Here is a 17,630-nt window from a genome sequence, read left to right as displayed (position 1 = left end):
GACATGAGCCTGGGTCCTACAGCTAAAGGCCTAGGGTCTAGTGTGGTCTCTGACCAATAGCGAAAAGGTCAGCAAGCCATCGAGTACATGTGACAGCCCCACTAAGGACGGGCAGGGAAGAGTCTGGAGTGATCACTCTGGGGAATTAGGTGAAGTATCTCTCCACAGATAGCAAGAAGGTCACCAAGTTGTTAGCAGCCTCCATGCTCAGCTCTCAGATGGGATGTAGGTGTTTGCTTTCTCTCCCCCACTAAAGCACATCCCTGAGTCTCCTAGGTGCCTTTCTGTGAGTGTAGTGCCCTCTGCGCTTTGATAGCAGGCGCTCTTACTGTGCACTTGTGTTTCATACCGTGAACACCATATTTTTGCCTTTTAAAAGTAAAGTATATTTCCAAGTTGAAGAGGAGCCTGGAACATCATAATTAAAACAAGGCATGGTAGTTCCACTGTCCGTGACTTAGACCAACAGTGACTCTGGGCTTAATGAGATCTTGGCTATGCATGGCTGAACCTTCTTTTCTTTCCTTTATGATTTCTTTTCTTCTTTGTCTCCTCAGTGCAGCAGTAGACATTTTCTCTTTAATGTGTTGAACTGTTACTCATCCCTGCTCCATTTCTGGCTGCTTTTAATGCAGTTAATGGCAGCTATATGACGTTATATAAAGGTAGCTATATGAAGGCCAGGTGTAATTTTAATTTTGCAGGCCCGTAAGAAGCAGATGTAAGGAAGAGTCCTCTGACTCTGACACCAGACATCTCAGTCTGGTGGTGTTGGTCCTGGGTTACACTTAGGACTGTCCCCCTGCGTGATGATGTCAGCTAGATTCCCAAGGAAGCATCGCACAGTGGTAGGAAGAGTTTGGAAGGATCATTGAGCATTCTAAAATACTAAGATAAGTTTGTCGCTTTTTTGAAAGTACCCTGTGATGATACTTGGGCAGTACAGGGTAAATGCTAGAAAGGTGGTTACTCCATGCTAGAGAGCCTTGTCCAGTGGGTGACTGGGCAGAGGGAGTGTAAGAACATTTTATAAAACAGAGATAGCCTTCTAAAGTCATCCCACATTTATGTGTGGGTGCTCAGAAAAGCCCAGTGTCAGCCAAACATGGCCTCAAGTTTAGAAATGACCCATAAACGTGGTGTATATGGCTGCTCTAAGTCCATTGTTGCAGTATGATGGAAGCCAGCAGCCAGCTATTTGGGTTAAGGTACCTGCTATGAAGCATGATCCCAGGACCCATGCTGGAAGGAGAGCTGACTCCCACCTCCTCTGTACTGTGGCACATGCACATCCGCACACATGCACACATGAGAGACAAGTAAAAATAAACAAGCAAGGTTTTTAAAAGATGAACTTACGTGCACTGTGGTCTTCATGGGTTCATTTGAGCTAAGAGTGATTGGTGACTCAGGCAGCCTCAGGCCCCAGCCGGTCAGTATTCCATGAAAAGGGTTGGAGGGGAATTACAGAGGCTGTCCTTGATGAGAGAGACAAAACAGGTTTCATCAGTTCGCGCAGACAGTTGCTTCTCAGTGGTCTCCTTGCAGTTTCTGCTTTGCTTACTTACATAATAGCCTAAGGTACCAGAGACACCTCTGCTCCTCAGAGCTGTGTCAGCATCAGCCTTGGCTTCTGGGTCCCCACCTCTGCCCCTCAGAGCTGTGTCAGCATCAGCCTTGGCTTCTGGGTCCCCACCTCTGCCCCTCAGAGCTGTGTCAGCATCAGCCTTGGCTTCTGGGTCCCCACCTCTGCCCCTCAGAGCTGTGTCAGCATCAGCCTTGGCTTCTGGGTCCCCACCTCTGCCCCTCAGAGCTGTGTCAGCATCAGCCTTGGCTTCTGGGTCCCCACCTCTGCCCCTCAGAGCTGTGTCAGCATCAGCCTTGGCTTCTGGGTCCCCACCTCTGCCCCTCAGAGCTGTGTCAGCATCAGCCTTGGCTTCTGGGTCCCCACCTCTGCCCCTCAGAGCTGTGTCAGCATCAGCCTTGGCTTCTGGGTCCCCACCTCTGCCCCTCAGAGATGGGTCAGCATCAGCCTTGGCTTCTGGGTCCCCATTGACTTTGTCCACATCCTAGTGCTGATGTACGATGGAGTGCCACTGCCATCAGCCCATGCTCATTAAATGGTGTACTCTGAGGCCACAAAGAATGCCTGGGCAGTCTCTATTTCCTTGTACTGCTAGGTACTCCATAATGGAAAATGTTTGTAAAGATTTATGAAGCTGAGTTGGTTTTAATTAAATTTCTTGAGTTGAGCTTTCCCATTGCTTCTTTTTTGGGAACACGTTATCTAAAGCAGCAGCAGCAGCAGCAGCAGCCGCAGCAGTAGCCGTAGCAGCAGGAGCAGCAGCAGCACCCGCCAATACATCTGCCGTGTATAATGCTGATGTAACAGTTTCGGTTTCTTCCTATAGGAACTGTCCAAGATCACAATGCCAGTCATCTTTAATGAGCCTCTGAGCTTTCTGCAGCGGCTGACTGAGTACATGGAGCACACTTACCTCATCCACAAAGCCAGCTCATTCTCTGATCCTGTGGAAAGGATGCAGGTATGTGGCAATGACTCTTGGGAGAGGTGTAAGTCTGAGACTTTTGTCTCTCATCTCCTCCGCCCTACCACAAACACACATGTTCACATACGTGAGGCAGACACTGACATAGATGCTCACACACATGGCTACTGGTGTGAAGTCCAGCTGGGCATGGGATATTCTCAAAGCTTAAGAGACTTTTGCTGGGGAGAGGTTCTCTGTAAGGGGGCAGGCAGTATTGGGGGTATAAATCAATAAATAAGTATTAGAAAAGATAGGTGACCTGTAGCGAGAATACCTTGTATCTGTACGGATGTGGCACTGCCGGTAATTAATCTCATGGCCTCTAGTTTGGGCAGGAAATAGAAGGTGGGGCATCTGGGAAGCCGAAAGGATTCTGGGATAGTGGCAGGCAAGAAATTTGCCTGGGAAGACCTGACAAGACAGATGCTGGAACCTGAGCACAGGTCATCAGCCACATGGCAGAATGTAGATTAGAGTAAGTGGGTTATGTTAAGTTACGATTTAGTCAGAGAAGAGCCTAGCTATATGGCCAAGGGATTTGTAAATATAAAGAGGAAGAGGAGGAGAGGAGAGGGGAGGGGAGAGGAGGGAAAGGGAGAGGAAGGGAGGGAAGAGGGGAGGGGAGGGAAAGGGAGAGGAAAGGGAGAGGAGGGAAGAGGAGAGGGGAGGGGAGGGAAAGGGAGAGGAGGGAAGAGGAGAGGGGAGGGGAGGGAAAGGGAGAGGAGCGGAGGGGAGGGGAAGAGAAGAAAGGAGAAGAGAGAAAAGAAAGTCTTTTGTATCATGTCCTCCGGCCATCCTCTGGGGATGGTCACTGTAATGAAGACTGATGGGAATTTCAGGAGCCACAGAAGCAGGTCATACAACTAGACTTGGCTCCTGGAAGCTCTTTCCAAGTCTTCAGTTAAGAATGTAGCATGCATGTGGTAATTGGGAAATTGACATTTCTTTTTGCAAACTTTATTGAAGATCTCAAAAATTTAGAATGCATGGTCACCAAAACATGTTTATGTTGGGTCAGTGTTCCAGTATGTATATTCATAAGTGCTCAATTCAAGGAACAAGAAGTTGAACTTTTTGATTTTTAAAGTAAAAGATGTTTGCATGGTGTCCATGGATGGTGCGGCACCAGATACAGTTCTTCAAATAAAGCGGCATCTCCCTGTTCTTCCATTCACATAACTGGCTTTTCACTTCAGTGGAATCATAGCCATGGCTTCTATTGCTGTGATAAAATACCCTGTCCATAACAATCTTGATGAGGAAAGGGTTTATTTCAGCTCACAGTTCCACATCACAGTCCGTCACTAAGGGAAGTCATGGCAAGAGTCTGGAGGCAGGAGCTGATGCAGAGGCCATAGAGAAGTGCTGTTTACTGGCTTGTTTGTCATGGCTTGCTTAGCCTTCTTGTAGGACCCAAGACTACAGCCCAGGGATTGTCTCACCCACAGTAAGCTGGGCCTTCCGCCATCAATCGTCAATCAAAGGCACCACAGGCTCTCCCAAAGCCAGTCCGGTGGGACATTTCCTCAGTTGAGGTTCCCCTTCCCAAGTGACTCTAGCTTGTATCAAGTTAACATAAAACTGAGTCAACAAAGTTGGCTTTTTCACCAATTAAGTTTAGTCTTGTATCTTTTTTTCCAATTCTAAATGTATAGTTGGTATATCTTTAACTGAACATGTAGACTTTTTCTTTGCTGTCAGTCCATGAATGAAATAATTTTTACAGTTTTAGATACTATAGTAACTAGAAAATATGTAATATATACAAAAGGATATGTGTAGTTAAGTAAGGATATGTGCAAGTGCTATGCCATTTTATAAGATTTAAGCATCCACAGAGTTTGACATTTGAAGTGTGCGGTAAAACCAGTCCCACTGAGAGACAACTGTGATTTAAAGTTTTTAAAAAGCCAGCATATTAGTAGTTGGCTTAAAGGGTTTTTGAAAGTCCTTGGCAGAATTATAGCATGCACATGATCTCATAAAAGCCATGTGTGAGGGTAACACTATAGGAGAAGATCCAGGAACTTTCATTATGAGTGTACAAGCTTCTACAGTAACTTTAGAAAGCCACGTTAAAAATCCAAACAAATTAAGCCTCTCAATAATTTTGTTAGTCACTGCCTTCTATGCCCCTTTGATTCCTGAGAGGTGTGAGTGTTAATAACTTCTGCAATGCTCTGTTCCAGTGTGTGGCTGCATTTGCTGTGTCTGCCGTTGCTTCTCAGTGGGAGCGCACTGGGAAACCCTTCAACCCACTTCTGGGAGAGACTTACGAATTAGTTCGGTGAGGTCTTCTGCTCCGTTGTAGATGGCTTATTGAATGCGTGTGACTTATATAAAGTTTTTAGCGAAGAAAAATGTGTATATTGAGTGTCTCTAAAAAATTATTTGTGTCTGGAATATACTAATTATTTTGAAGTTTATGTCTATGAAACTTCAGTAACTATCAAAAATACAAAATAATCATGTAATATACCATCATTTAAAAAAAATTACAAGTGTATCAGTGTTACCAACCTTCTAGGATTAACTCCCCTCCATTTTTAGGTGCATAACGTGAAGGTTACTATTGCTGTGATAAAACACCATGACTAAAAGCAACTCAGTGAGAAACTGTATTTCACTCATAAGTTCATCTTCAAAAGCAGTGAGAACAGGCCCTCACACAGAACAGGAGTTCACACAGGAGGGGTGCTCACACAGGACAGGAGCTCACACAGGACAGGAACTCAGCAAGACAGGAGCTCAGACAGGACAGAAGTTCACACAGGACAGGAGTTCACACAAGACAGGAGCTCAGACAGGACAGGAGTTCACACAGGAGCTCACACAGGACAGGAGCTCACACAGGACAGAAGCTCACACAGGACAGGAGCTCACACAGGACAGGAGCTCACACAGGACAGGAGCTCACACAGATCAGGAGTTCACACAGGAAGAGTTCATACAGGACAGGAGCTCACACAGGACAGGAGTTCACACAGGAAAAGAGTTCATACAGGACAGGAGCTCAGCAGGACAGTAGTTCACACAGGAGCTCACACAGGACAGGAGCTCAGCAAGACAGGAGCTCAGACAGGACAGAAGTTCACACAGGACAGGAGTTCACACAAGACAGGAGCTCACACAGGACAGGAGCTCACACAGGACAGGAGCTCAGCAAGACAGGAGCTCAGACAGGACAGGAGCTCAGCAAGACAGGAGCTCAGACAGGACAGGAGCTCACACAGGACAGGAGCTCAGACAGGACAGAAGTTCACACAGGACAGGAGTTCACACAAGACAGGAGCTCAGACAGGACAGGAGTTCACACAGGAGCTCACACAGGAGAGGTGCTCATGCAGAAGAGGTGTTCACACAGGAGGAGCACTCACATAGGACAGGAGTTCACACAGGAAAAGAGTTCACACAGAACAGGCACTCACACAAGAGAGGTGCTCACACAGGAGAGGTGTTCATACAGGACAGGAGCTCACACAGGAAAAGAGTTCACACAGGAGAGTTGCTCACACTGAAGAGGTGCTCACAGAGGACAGGAGCCTGGAGCTGAAGCAAAGGCCATGGAGGGGTGCTGCTTACTGGCTTGCTCTTCAAGGGTTTTTCGACCTGCTGTTTTATAGAACCCAGGACTGCAAGCCCAGAGATGGCATCACCCACAATGGGCTGGGCCCTTCCACATCCATCACTAATTAAGAAAATGTCCTACAAGCTTACCTTCAGCTCAGTCTTATAAAGGCATTTTCTTCATTGATGTTCACTTCTCTCAGATGACTCTAACTTATTCCAAGATGACATAAACTCAAAACAGGAATCTAGAGGCAGGAACTGAAACAGAGACCATGGACGAGTACAGCTTACTGATTTGCTTGCTCATCCTGCTTCCTTATACTGTCCAGGACCGCCTACCCCAGGGCAGCACTGCCCAGAGTAAGCAGGTTGGGTTGGGCTCCTACGTCAATCATTGATCAAGAAGCTCTGCTGTGCACTTGTCTACAGACCAGTGTTATCGAGTATCTGCTGTCAGGAAGCAGAGAGCAGACGGGGGAGTGAATCCAGGCTACCAACCTTCCGACCAGCCTCTAGTGATTCACTTCAGCCACCAGCTGGGGACCAAGGTTTCCAAAACACAGGCTTGTGGGGGACATTTCACATTCAAACCAAGCCATGCTCCTCATGTAAATCACCCAAACCCATAGGAGTGTTCTTTGTTTTGAAATGGACAAGCAGCTCGCCTTCCAATGGCATTGGACATCATAGCTTAGGTCTTGTTGTTCTCATGGAAGCTTGCACTATAGTAAGGATAATAAAAAGTTTTCTTCATTGACCTTTCCCTCAACATTTTAACAAATTAAATGACAGTTAACTGCAACGATGTGTTTTTCTTTTTTCTTTTAACCTTAAGAGATGACCTTGGATTTAGGCTCATCTCAGAGCAGGTCAGCCACCACCCCCCCATCAGTGCATTCCATGCAGAAGGACTCAACAACGATTTCATCTTCCATGGCTCAATTTACCCCAAGCTGAAGTTCTGGGGCAAGAGTGTAGAAGCAGAACCTAAAGGGACCATCACCTTGGAGCTTTTAGAGTGAGTACAGGGAAGCCATTCTCTCTCGGGCGGGCGGCCCTGCTTGTGGATCTGCACACACAGAGCCTACCATGCCTTCCAGCGAGGACCATGGCAGCAACAGTGTTATGTAGAGTGCGCTTCCTGCCTGCCCCTGGGTGACAGACTGTGGGAAGCATGGCAGTAGCCCCCTGCTAAGCAGGCTGGTTGGTGCAAACAGTTTCATTGGTGTTTAATGTGTGTGGATCAGCTATGAGGTAGGTGCAATGAACTCAAAGGCAGTTCTTACAAGACCAGCTGTCTGGCTCCCATGATGCCATTCTTAAAAAAAAAATCCTTCTAAATTAAATTCATCCTAAATTAGTGAGGTGACAATTATGTGACACGTTGAACCTTAGGCTGGTGGGGAACTCTTCTGCAGGATTAACTTGCATTTCTAAATGAGCTCATATGTCCTCTGCCTGCTAACTAGGATTGGAAACCCTGGGCAGGAGCCACATGGCAACGTTCTGGGATTCTGAACAGTAAGGACAAACAGTAAAGAGAACAGAGAGAAGAAAAGTCAGACCCTCAAGACCAGCTTGGCAGTGAGATTTTGTATTTTCTCCTCGCTGAGGGGCTGAGCAGCAGATTACAAACAGCATTAGAGGCAGACAGAGGTGGTCCCAGGAGAGACCCTTTCTCCTCTCCCTAGAGATGCCTCACAGACAGAGTATTAAACTCAGACTCGTTTTACCTTTAACCTTTTCCCAAAGCAAGTGCCTGGTCCTCTGGTGCTCCTATGTACTAGGCGCTACTCTCTGAAACTGAGAAAACACTCAGCAGCTTGGAACTGGTAACGCGGTGAGAACCAACGGTTACCATCCTGGAGGCAGGGCCAGCCATTGGAAGTGTTGACAGAGCGTTCAGACCCAGAGTGTGGGCAGAGAGGAGTGTCCTGAAGCACAGAATGGGGGCAGCCCTTGTCTAACCCTTCACCCCAAGTGCATGAAGGTGTGAGCACTGGCGACTCCAGGCCCACATCCCGTATAGCAGTGCTGTGCGTCTGAGGAGCTTTACAAAGGCTTTGAAGATTGTAGTGATACCAGAATCGAAGCACACAGGAGGAGGGTCAGGCTTGTGGCCTGGGCTTTTGTTAATTGCCTCCACTCAAAACTGAAGTCAGCATTCTCCAGATTTAAAGAGAATAGCAATCTCTTAAAACTCAAGTATCAGGAGTATAATTAAGACTATTTGGCTTTACTAAGAAACTGGGAAAAAAGGAAAAACGGAAAAAAAAAAACCCACCTCAAAGCTCACAGTGAAAGCCTCGCAGTGAACAGCCTCTAACCCCAAGACGACCCAGGCACTATACAAAGTTTGCATTAGTTAGAAGTACTTGTCACTGTTGTTGCTGGCAATAAATATGAACACTCACATGAACAGAAGGGTATTCCAACAAAGAAATGGAGATATTTGGTGGCATATTAGTGCTAAAAAACCAGCAAGGGAAATACAGTGACCAGGGCAGGCTCAGCCTTGAGTTGGGGAAAGATATAGGGGCTGGATGCTGAGATAGCGTGATGGAGAATAAGTCCAGGTTCAATCCTGACTCTCCCCTCTTACCTACAGGGAGTCTCTATGTAATAGAGCAAAGGCAGGGAGGGGAAGTTGTGTGTGTGTGTGTGTGTGTGTGTGTGTGTGTGTGTGTGTTTTCCTGTTCACATGTGTTCAAGTGCACGTATGTGGAGGCCAAAGGCTGACATCAGTTATCTTCCTTGGTCACTCTACTCACTGATTTAGCTAATCTAGTCAGTCAGCTCACCCTTGGGGTCGTGGTCTCTGCCTCCTGCATAGTAGGATAGCGGGAAGGCTGTTCCCTCCTGGCATTTCTACGGGTGCTAGGATGCAATCTCTGGTCCTTACTCAGTTTTATCAAGTGCTTTTGAACTATTTATTAAGCCCTGTAGGCACAAAGGAGGAGATTCTAAACTTTGGAAAAGCAAATGAGGCAGAACTAAAACTACTGACATTTTGAAAAGGAGCAAAAGAAGTAAGAGATGCTCAGAGGTGACCGGGTTTACCGCTTGCTGCTGCTGCATCAGTGGAGTGGGGAAGAGAGTCGGGATATGGGCTCCACAGAGGGAGGCATGGTCAGTGTGGATCATGGACTAAGAAAGGTAAACTATAAAACTTTGGAAGAAAACAGAAAACCTTTTGAATTTTAGGTAGAACTCTCTTTCACAAACACAGTACAGAAAGTACAATACACCAAAGACTGGTTTAAAGACTCGATTAAATTTAAAGCTCTCTCTGAATTATACTATTTAATGAATGAAAGATAAACTATAGACTATTAGAAATCATATACCCAATAAAGGGTTGATGTCCAGAATATATAAAGACCCCTGAAATAATTATATAGCTCAACAAAGCCCCCAAAAGTTTTTGTTTTCAAATTAAGTGATATGTACTGTTACAGGTTTTGGGTTTTGAATTGGTTAGCTGTCTTGTGGGTAAACTGGGTGGTGCCTTTTCTGGAAAATGCCACGTGGAGCTTCACCTTGATTTTCTACCTTTCCATTTACCATTCATATTGCACCAAACTGTGGAAGAACACAGGTTGAATATTTCTTTTCAGAAAAGCTTGGGAAGACAACTATTCCATATTTAGGAGCCTTTGGATTTTGGAATGGCTGTGTAAATTTTACCAGTTGAAAGAAATACCATCTGAAAAGTTCAGAATGCTTGGAAATCAAAGGTTTTGTTTTGTTTTGTTTGAGTTTTATGTAAGTGTGCAAATGTTTTGGAGGTTGAATTTTTGAATTAGAGATGTTCAACTTACATGTAGTTTGATTTTAAAACAATAAAAAAGGGAAGGTAATGCTTATTTACAATGAGTTAATGTCAGTGTTGTCTGTGTGTGTGTGTGTGTGTGTGTGTGTGTGTGTGTGTATGTGAGAGAGAGAGAGAGAGAGAGAGAGAGAGAGAGAGAGAGAATATGCATGTGCGTGTGCCTGTGTGTTTGGGTGAGGGCACAGAGGCCAAAAGTTGGCACTGGGTCTTCGTGTAGTGCTGTCTACCTATTTCTTGAGACAGTGCCTCTCACTGACGGGGACCAGCAAGCCCTGGAATCCGCCTTTCTGGAGACTTTCATTGCTGTGGTTACAGATGGCATCACCACACCCTCCTTTCACATGGGATTAAACCCATTGTGCAGCAAACGACACTTAAACTCATTTTTTTTAGACAAAATGACTCTCAACTACTAATCTAGGTTTGGGGTTGTTTTTTAGACACAACGAAGCATACACATGGACAAACCCCACCTGCTGTGTGCATAACATCATCGTGGGCAAACTCTGGATCGAACAGTATGGCAATGTGGAAATCATAAACCACAAGTAAGGCACTGTCTGGCTCTTCACGTGTTCTCCTCATCTAAAGGCCTTACCGCATGGCAGGAGTGTCAGAACAGGGAACACAGGAAACTCCTGAGAGAGTACAATAATGATCTCATGGATAATTCCTGCTGGCAGCAGATAATTCCTGCCTAGTATGTAGCACAGACTCGGTGGACCCTAGGTCTCCCCAGGGCTGCCTTCCATTCAGCCAGCTTCCATTGTGCTCCCTTGGCATTGACTTTGGGTGAGTAAAGTAGGAGAAGCAAAAAGGTCTTCTGAAAGTTAGTTTCAGATGGTGTTACTCATTGCTGTGAACGCTTCTGAGCTTGTCCTTGTTGGGTAGTGCTGATGGAGGGGAGGGGTGGGAAGCCCTTGAGGACTCATGGGTCAGGAACATCTGCAAACAGTGGCAGCCACCAGAAAGCCATCCTCTTACTGTTCTCAGCATTGCGTGGTCATGGGAACTTACCTTCCTTTGTAGGACTGGGGACAAGTGTGTGTTGAATTTTAAGCCATGTGGTCTTTTTGGCAAGGAATTACACAAAGTTGAAGGCTACATACAAGATAAAAGGTACGTTTCCTTTTTTAGCTTTGGTTGTGTGTGCTTATTTAGATGTGGGTGTTCAGGTGTGCGGCCTGATAGACTGGCATTCTAGTAACAGTGCAGTCTTCTACAGAGAAAAACTCTCTTTAAAGGTCGTACATGTAAAGATACAGTAACACTTTACTACGCACAACAGGCTTAACTGGCAACTAAACGACAGTTTCTCTTGATAGCAAAAAGAAACTCTGTGCTCTCTACGGGAAGTGGACCGAGTGCTTGTACAGTGTAGACCCTGCCACTTTTGACGCTTACAAAAAAAACGATAAGAAAAACACAGAAGAGAAGAAGAACAGCAAACAGGTGAGGACACTGCCGGTGATGTAGTCACTGGTTCCTGCACGTGGACAGACTGTCTCTGCGGCCGTTGGGGTCAGCGCTGCTAACACAGGAGTTCTTCTCACTGCATCTTTTGAATGAAGAGATCTCTGTCCTGAGTGGAGAGTACCAGGCTTGAGCTTCCGGTGGTTGTGGCAGTGTCTCATGTGTGTGGCGTGCCCATGTGATTGGTGTCACCTGGGAAAGTCGGTGCCTGTCTCAATAGCATAGGAGTAGGTTTCCCCCCTGTTTTGGTGTGTTAGAGGTGGAAATGGTCCTCACAGGTAAGCTTTTCTCATGTCTGTAAACATTACCTATCTTCCTGTCTATCCCCAACTCACTGACTCAGCCCCACAGTTGAGGCTGCCCTACCCTGTTCTCTTCACACTGGGCATGGCTGTTGACAAAGTATCGTTGTCCCAGTCCCAGGCAAGCACAAGCTGCCTGCCTGCCTGCCTGCCACAGGCCTGCTTGGACATTCTGCAGGCCTGTATCTCCTTCCTCAGTCAGTTACTGAGAGCTAAAGAGAGATTGTATCTGTGGGGACAGGAGGCGCTTGTTTGGAGCCCAGCCAGGAGAAGCAGGGTCTGTGGGTTAGAAACCACCTCTGTCATCTGTGAGCAGTGCAAGCTCAAATCATTCCCAGCCCTCAGCCTCTGATGTCACCTCTAAAATGGGCATTCTAGTAACACCCCTGTGCTAGATGAGTGGAGTTCTTTGCTGGTCTTTGTGAAGGTCTCAGAACACTCCATGCTCTCAGGTAAAGTCCTTTTTGCTCCAAGTATGCCCTGTCTGCCAGCCAGGCACTGTCTGATCACTCACTCAGCATGCAGACTCTCAGTCCCCAGACTCAGAGCTACCAAGTCACTAAGCTGGGCTCATTTGTGTTTGTTTCTTCTTAAGAAAGTTCCTTTAGCTATCATACAGAATGGTAGGTTTTCTTGTGGTGTTTCCACACCCATATAGCAAGTATATGTCGTATTTTCTGCCTCATCACCGTCTTTTCTTCCTAGTTCCTGTTCTTGCCCTTCCTCCTTCCACTTCCGTGTGTGTAACCTAGAGCATCGAACTTGTCACAGACTGGTCGTGACACTGTCACTGTCCGCTCGTCTCTCCATTCATTTTTAGACATGAGGAGGTTCAAGAAGCTCCTGATTTCCTCAGGGGTAGATGGCACATTTATTTATCTGACTTTGTATATTAGGAGTTAACCTTGGGCCTGTGCATTTTGTCTGGAGTGCACAGCTTTGATATGCTTCCCTCAGCTGTGAGTGTTCCTGCCTGCCTGTGCCTCCTCCTTAAGGTGAACCCACGTCCTCTGCAGGAACCCTTAGTGGGATGAGGTAGGAGGTCTCACACTGCATGGCTGCAGCAGCACTGAGAGAAGGGACTTGGTAAACGCCACTTCCTCAGTACACCTGTCACCAAACCTCTCATAGAGTGTGGACAGCAAAGGACTCTGGCCAGATTCTAGAAAATACTCTTATGTTCCGTCCTTTATATAAAAGCAGGCTTCCTCTCAAGCTTCCACCCTGGTCCCCTTTCTCCTGCCATGGGTACAGTTCCCTCCTGCCCGCTGCTGCTGTTCCTGAAGGCTCCCATGTCCTGGGCCCAGCATGGCCTCAAGGCACCTTGCTGTTGTCCCACTGACTGTCCACATGGCGCCTCAGCCAGAGGCCAACCGGAAGCTGCGGTTCAGTACCTCAGGTTGAGATTTCACTGCAGCTTCTGAAGCGCTGACTCGTTTTCTGTTATGATGCTAATAGCTTCAGCAAAGGCCAAGTATACAGCGAGTAGCAGAGCTGCTGTCCATGGGGAAGGAGACAGAGGAAACCACTGGGTTCCTTTTTCACCTACTATTTTTGTGAGAGCTCCTTTTTGTCTGCAGTGTTGAGGAAGCCTGCTGGCTCTGTGTCATTGATGAAGTCAGTTAGCTCAGTGTGTAAACTTTTGTTCTCACATGTGGCCATGCATTGGCTTCTCATTCTCCTGTTTAAATGTGTTCCTGGCCTTTAGTGTGTAGCTCTCAGGTTGTCAGGCTTTTCCTGTAGCACTCTGCACCCCAACTCTGAGCATTTTGAACTTCTCAGTAAATATTCCTTTTGTGTTTAAGAGATGCAAGCATTTTGAACTGGGAAGCGACAAGAAGAAAAAGGGCCAAGTGATCCAGTTCTAAGCTGAGTTTTGTATGAAGCCAATAAAATCTTGACCTTTCATTCCCACCCCAACCCCCAAAGACTGGAAGCTTTAAAACTGTAAAACACTATAGCAAAGAAAGACAGTGGCAACAAGGACTTGAACACAGACTCAGGGAATGGGATAAGGTTAGTGTCCAAAACACGCAGCACATGTCATTCAGGGGGACAAGTAGAGACCCCCGCAGCCCTGCTCTGTCTCTAGCTCCACTGGGGTTTGCATGCGCAGCCTGTGACCTCCGCAGCCTGCACCCAGGGCTGTCCTCTCATTCACGTCTGCTTCAGGAGCTTGTGCTTGGTGGTTTAACTCCTTATTGCTGTGGCCCCAGGACCCCTCAAGTAACTGGAGGCGTGAGCTGCCTTGCTGATTACGTGTTCCTTTGGAGGCCTGGGATGCTTTCTGCTAACTGAAGAAACGGTGAGGTAACTGACAGCAAGTGCTGCCCCAGGAACACCCTGGGGCTCATGCAGTCTAAGTCCTTCAGATCTTCCGCCATCCTGGGCTGTGTGCCTACACAAGCCTCAATCTCTCTGACCTTTTGGAAAACTGCTTTTTGGACAAGGAGCCTCAGCCATTCTGTGTATGCTCTGAGACCTTGCTTAGTCATCAGAACACACAGTTGAATATTTAAAACCTTGCTTTCTAGGCAAGCACATCTGAGGAGTCTGACGAAATGCCAGTGCCGGACTCTGAGAGCGTATTTGTTATTCCTGGCAGTGCGCTCCTGTGGCGGATAGCCCCGCGGCCTCCCAACTCTGCTCAGGTGAGCCCAGCCTGCTAAATGCAGTTTGCTTATGGCTCTACCACAGGCAGCAGAGCCTTTCAGCTGTCCCCTGCCGCCTCCATACTTCACATTCCCTCCCTATGCAGAGGGCTCTCTGTGGGCGGAATGTGTGCTGGACAGAGCTTCACTAAGGGTCTCTAACAGAGACCTGGGGGTGAGACAAGCCCTTGTTAAGCAGACTGGTGCAGGTAGTTGATCAGTGTAGATCCTCCAGACCAAGCAGAATGTGATTTTAGTGAGGGAAACAGAATGGATGTTAGTTTACTACCCTGTGAGCTCTGCTGTGAGCTGAGTGTCCACGGGAGGCTGCAGACGTGGACGGAGGCCTTCAGTCATGTCCTCTGAGAAAGGCTGCCATGGGAGGTGTTGCTCAGATGAGCTCTCCTTGGGCTTTCTCCCTCATCAGGTAGGTGCTAACTTGGTTCTTGGCTGTGTTGCAGATGTATAATTTTACCAGCTTTGCCATGGTCTTGAATGAGGTAGACAAGGAGATGGAGACCGTGATTCCCAAGACTGACTGCAGGCTGCGGCCTGACATCAGAGCCATGGAGAACGGAGAGATAGGTGAGAGGACTGCCGGCAGGCACAGCACCGGAATCTCAGGCTCTTAGAGGGTTATCTGTTAAAATCCTGTTTGGGAAGCAGCGACCTCCCTTCTGTAAGCTCAGATTCATGGGTGGTGCTCCCCATGTTAACTCCTCTGCACATGGCTGGACATGGGTCCCTCAGAGGACACTGGGCAACTTTAAACTGTAGTCTGCAGACTTCACTATGCATTTGAAAGTTCACATCATGAACCTCATAGAAGAGGATGGCTTCATCTTCAGTAACACATCGAATCTTAAAATGTGAAAGGCCATGGCTCCAGTCTAGCCTCAGAGAGCACAGAACAGCCTTGGACAGTGCTGACCTCCTCCTATAGTGTGTGTGGTATCGGGCCTAAATTTCTCATTGAGAGTAGTTCTCTACAGAGGGATAGAGCAAAAGTGTTTTGTTTAGTTGTTTGAACTACTTATGAATGGGCAGAAGGGAATTTTCAGTAATCTCTCTTGTATTTAGTTTTTCTACTCAGTTTTTATTGAAGCATTTTAGCCTGCATTTGTAGCCCTAACAGTAAGCATATTGTTTTTTGTAAATGCAGAGGTATCTGGGTGCTGTTTGATAAAAGATCATTGTCTGCATGAATGAATTCTCAATGTGTCTGTTAAAAAAAAAAAAAAAAAAAAAACCTGACAGTGTCAGATACCAGCACCTCCTATGACTACAGTCTGTGTGAATTTCTGTCTAATTAAGTTAGTTGGTACTGGGAGATGATCCTGGGGTTTCACATGCTGGGTAAATACTTACTATTGGGGTAGCTCTCTAGCCCTTTTTATTTTTAAAGGGTCTTACTAAGTTGCCCACACTGGCCTTGAACTTACGACTTCCTGCCTCAATTTCCAAATAGCTAGGATTTTAAACTGCCCCCAGTCTGCACTAGTGTGCACCAGTGTTGTCTGTAGTTAGTTTCTAGTGCCATGCCTGGCATGTCCTGCATAAGAATGTATTTGTCATTGACCTTATTTTAGATCAAGCTAGTGAAGAAAAAAAACGACTCGAGGAAAAACAAAGAGCAGCCCGCAAAAACAGGTCCAAGTCAGAAGAGGACTGGAAGACAAGGTGTGTACTCTGTTCAGTGGGCTCCAACGAGTAGGCTGCTGTGTATACGTGACAGGGAAATAACTCAGGTAGATCATTTCATAATTAGGACAGGTTAAAATGTTAAAAGCTAGACGTAGCCCAAGAATCTAAATTGATACCCAGTAAAATTCAGACTGGATTCATTGGGTTGTATGTGGAGATGAAGAAAATCATAGCCTTTGAACTGAAACCTGTTTGCCAGTGCCGATTTGGGCAACCAGCAACTGTGTAAGTGCTCTGACACTCAGCTGGCCTGTCAGATGGGGCTCTTGGGAGTAGTACCTGTGACCCCTCCAGTCACCGACGCACTGTTGACAGCATCACAGACTGCCTCTCATGGGTAGCTACACATGGGACAGACCCACTCATTGCTAACTGCTGTGGACTGTACTACTTCTGTCTAAAGATATGTCCCCTTTGGGAACATATGTGTTCTCTCAGGAAATCCATGACACGCGGAGCCAAGTACTTAAATAGCTTGTGGTTTTTGAGTCATTGCTCTCCTAACTTGGTCCTTTTTCATTGGACAGGTGGTTTCATCAAGGCCCTAACCCCTACAGTGGAGCACAGGACTGGATTTATTCTGGCAGCTACTGGGACAGAAACTACTTCAATTTGCCTGATATTTATTAAAGTGCAGAGAAGTCCAGGTGTTTGCTAATCTAAGTCTTAAGCTTAAGTTTTTAAATGTTTTCCCTTGGTTCCTACTCCTCTATAATCTGCATTTCACCCAATAAGGCAAGGCATATGGTCACTGGGGATGGCCTGAGAGGGAAGGAGGCATCAGTGCCTCACAGTCGCTCACTCAGAGCACTGCTCATGGGAGGGGAGAAGCTGTTGGGGTGCTGTTTCTGTCCCCACATTGCTGGAGATGGAAACCTAGAATAATCAGCTCTGTGGGATTCTATAGTGATCCAAAAATCAAGCTATTTTGAATATTTTTATCTTATAACGCTTGAGTATTTTAGGTGTAACTTTGAAATGTAATGTTATGTGCTCAAATGTAGAGATTATCATTTTACAAAAACTAAATTGGTAAGATGGCCTTTTGGGGAATTAATCCTCTTGGTTTTACTTTCCCACCTCCTAGAGTGGGGGCAGAATTCCTGATCCGAAAATTCTAAACCAGAGCAGGTATTTACTTCTCTTAGCACTCTGGATTTACGTTCACATTTGTGATTTACGTTCACATTTGTGATCAGTCATTAGACTTTTTCAGTTCAAACATAAAATCACAAAAATGCCCTAAAATAGATTTTAATCAATATCACTATCTAATGACAAACCTTTAGCCTCAACTTCCAGTGGCAAATGCCACAGAGAAATTAAGCTGCACTCATGTATTATAGGTAAGAGAAGGCCTTGTGCATTCTGAGTTTGCAAGGTACTGGAGACCTGCTGTACAGTAGCTTTTCCCCATTAATTGGGGTGATCTCATAGTAACCTAACCCGACTGACGTACTTGCCCTAAAGGGCCTTAGGGAGCTTCCAGTAAGTTATGTTAATTGTTATGATGCTAAATAAAGGCTTTAGAATATCAAAAAAGAGG

The 17,630-nt window shown here is 46.3% G+C and overlaps 1 protein-coding gene across 39 annotated transcripts in view; it reads left to right on the top strand.

Moving 5' to 3' along the window:
- The window catches only part of Osbpl1a (oxysterol binding protein-like 1A), a 205,195-nt gene extending 187,569 nt beyond the window's left edge, over positions 1 to 17,626 (top strand). For 38 of the 39 annotated variants that reach the window (XM_087592207.1, XM_087592205.1, XM_087592211.1 and 35 more), the window contains 10 exons: positions 2,412 to 2,546; positions 4,742 to 4,839; positions 6,958 to 7,140; positions 10,395 to 10,502; positions 10,984 to 11,073; positions 11,280 to 11,406; positions 14,264 to 14,380; positions 14,842 to 14,965; positions 15,970 to 16,060; positions 16,612 to 17,626. In XM_087592207.1, the coding sequence (XP_087448333.1) occupies positions 2,412 to 2,546; positions 4,742 to 4,839; positions 6,958 to 7,140; positions 10,395 to 10,502; positions 10,984 to 11,073; positions 11,280 to 11,406; positions 14,264 to 14,380; positions 14,842 to 14,965; positions 15,970 to 16,060; positions 16,612 to 16,714 (1,176 nt within the window). In that variant the 3' untranslated portion in view covers positions 16,715 to 17,626. 39 annotated transcript variants of the gene reach the window in all.
- The last annotated feature ends 4 nt before the right edge of the window (positions 17,627 to 17,630 follow it).

This window comes from Rattus norvegicus, chromosome 18 (assembly GCF_021556685.1).
Source record: "Rattus norvegicus strain SHRSP/BbbUtx chromosome 18, alternate assembly SHRSP_T2T, whole genome shotgun sequence".
Taxonomy (NCBI): Eukaryota; Metazoa; Chordata; class Mammalia; order Rodentia; family Muridae; genus Rattus; species Rattus norvegicus.
Note: the sequence above shows the minus strand (reverse complement) of the source record. Positions and strands in the feature narration are given on the sequence as shown.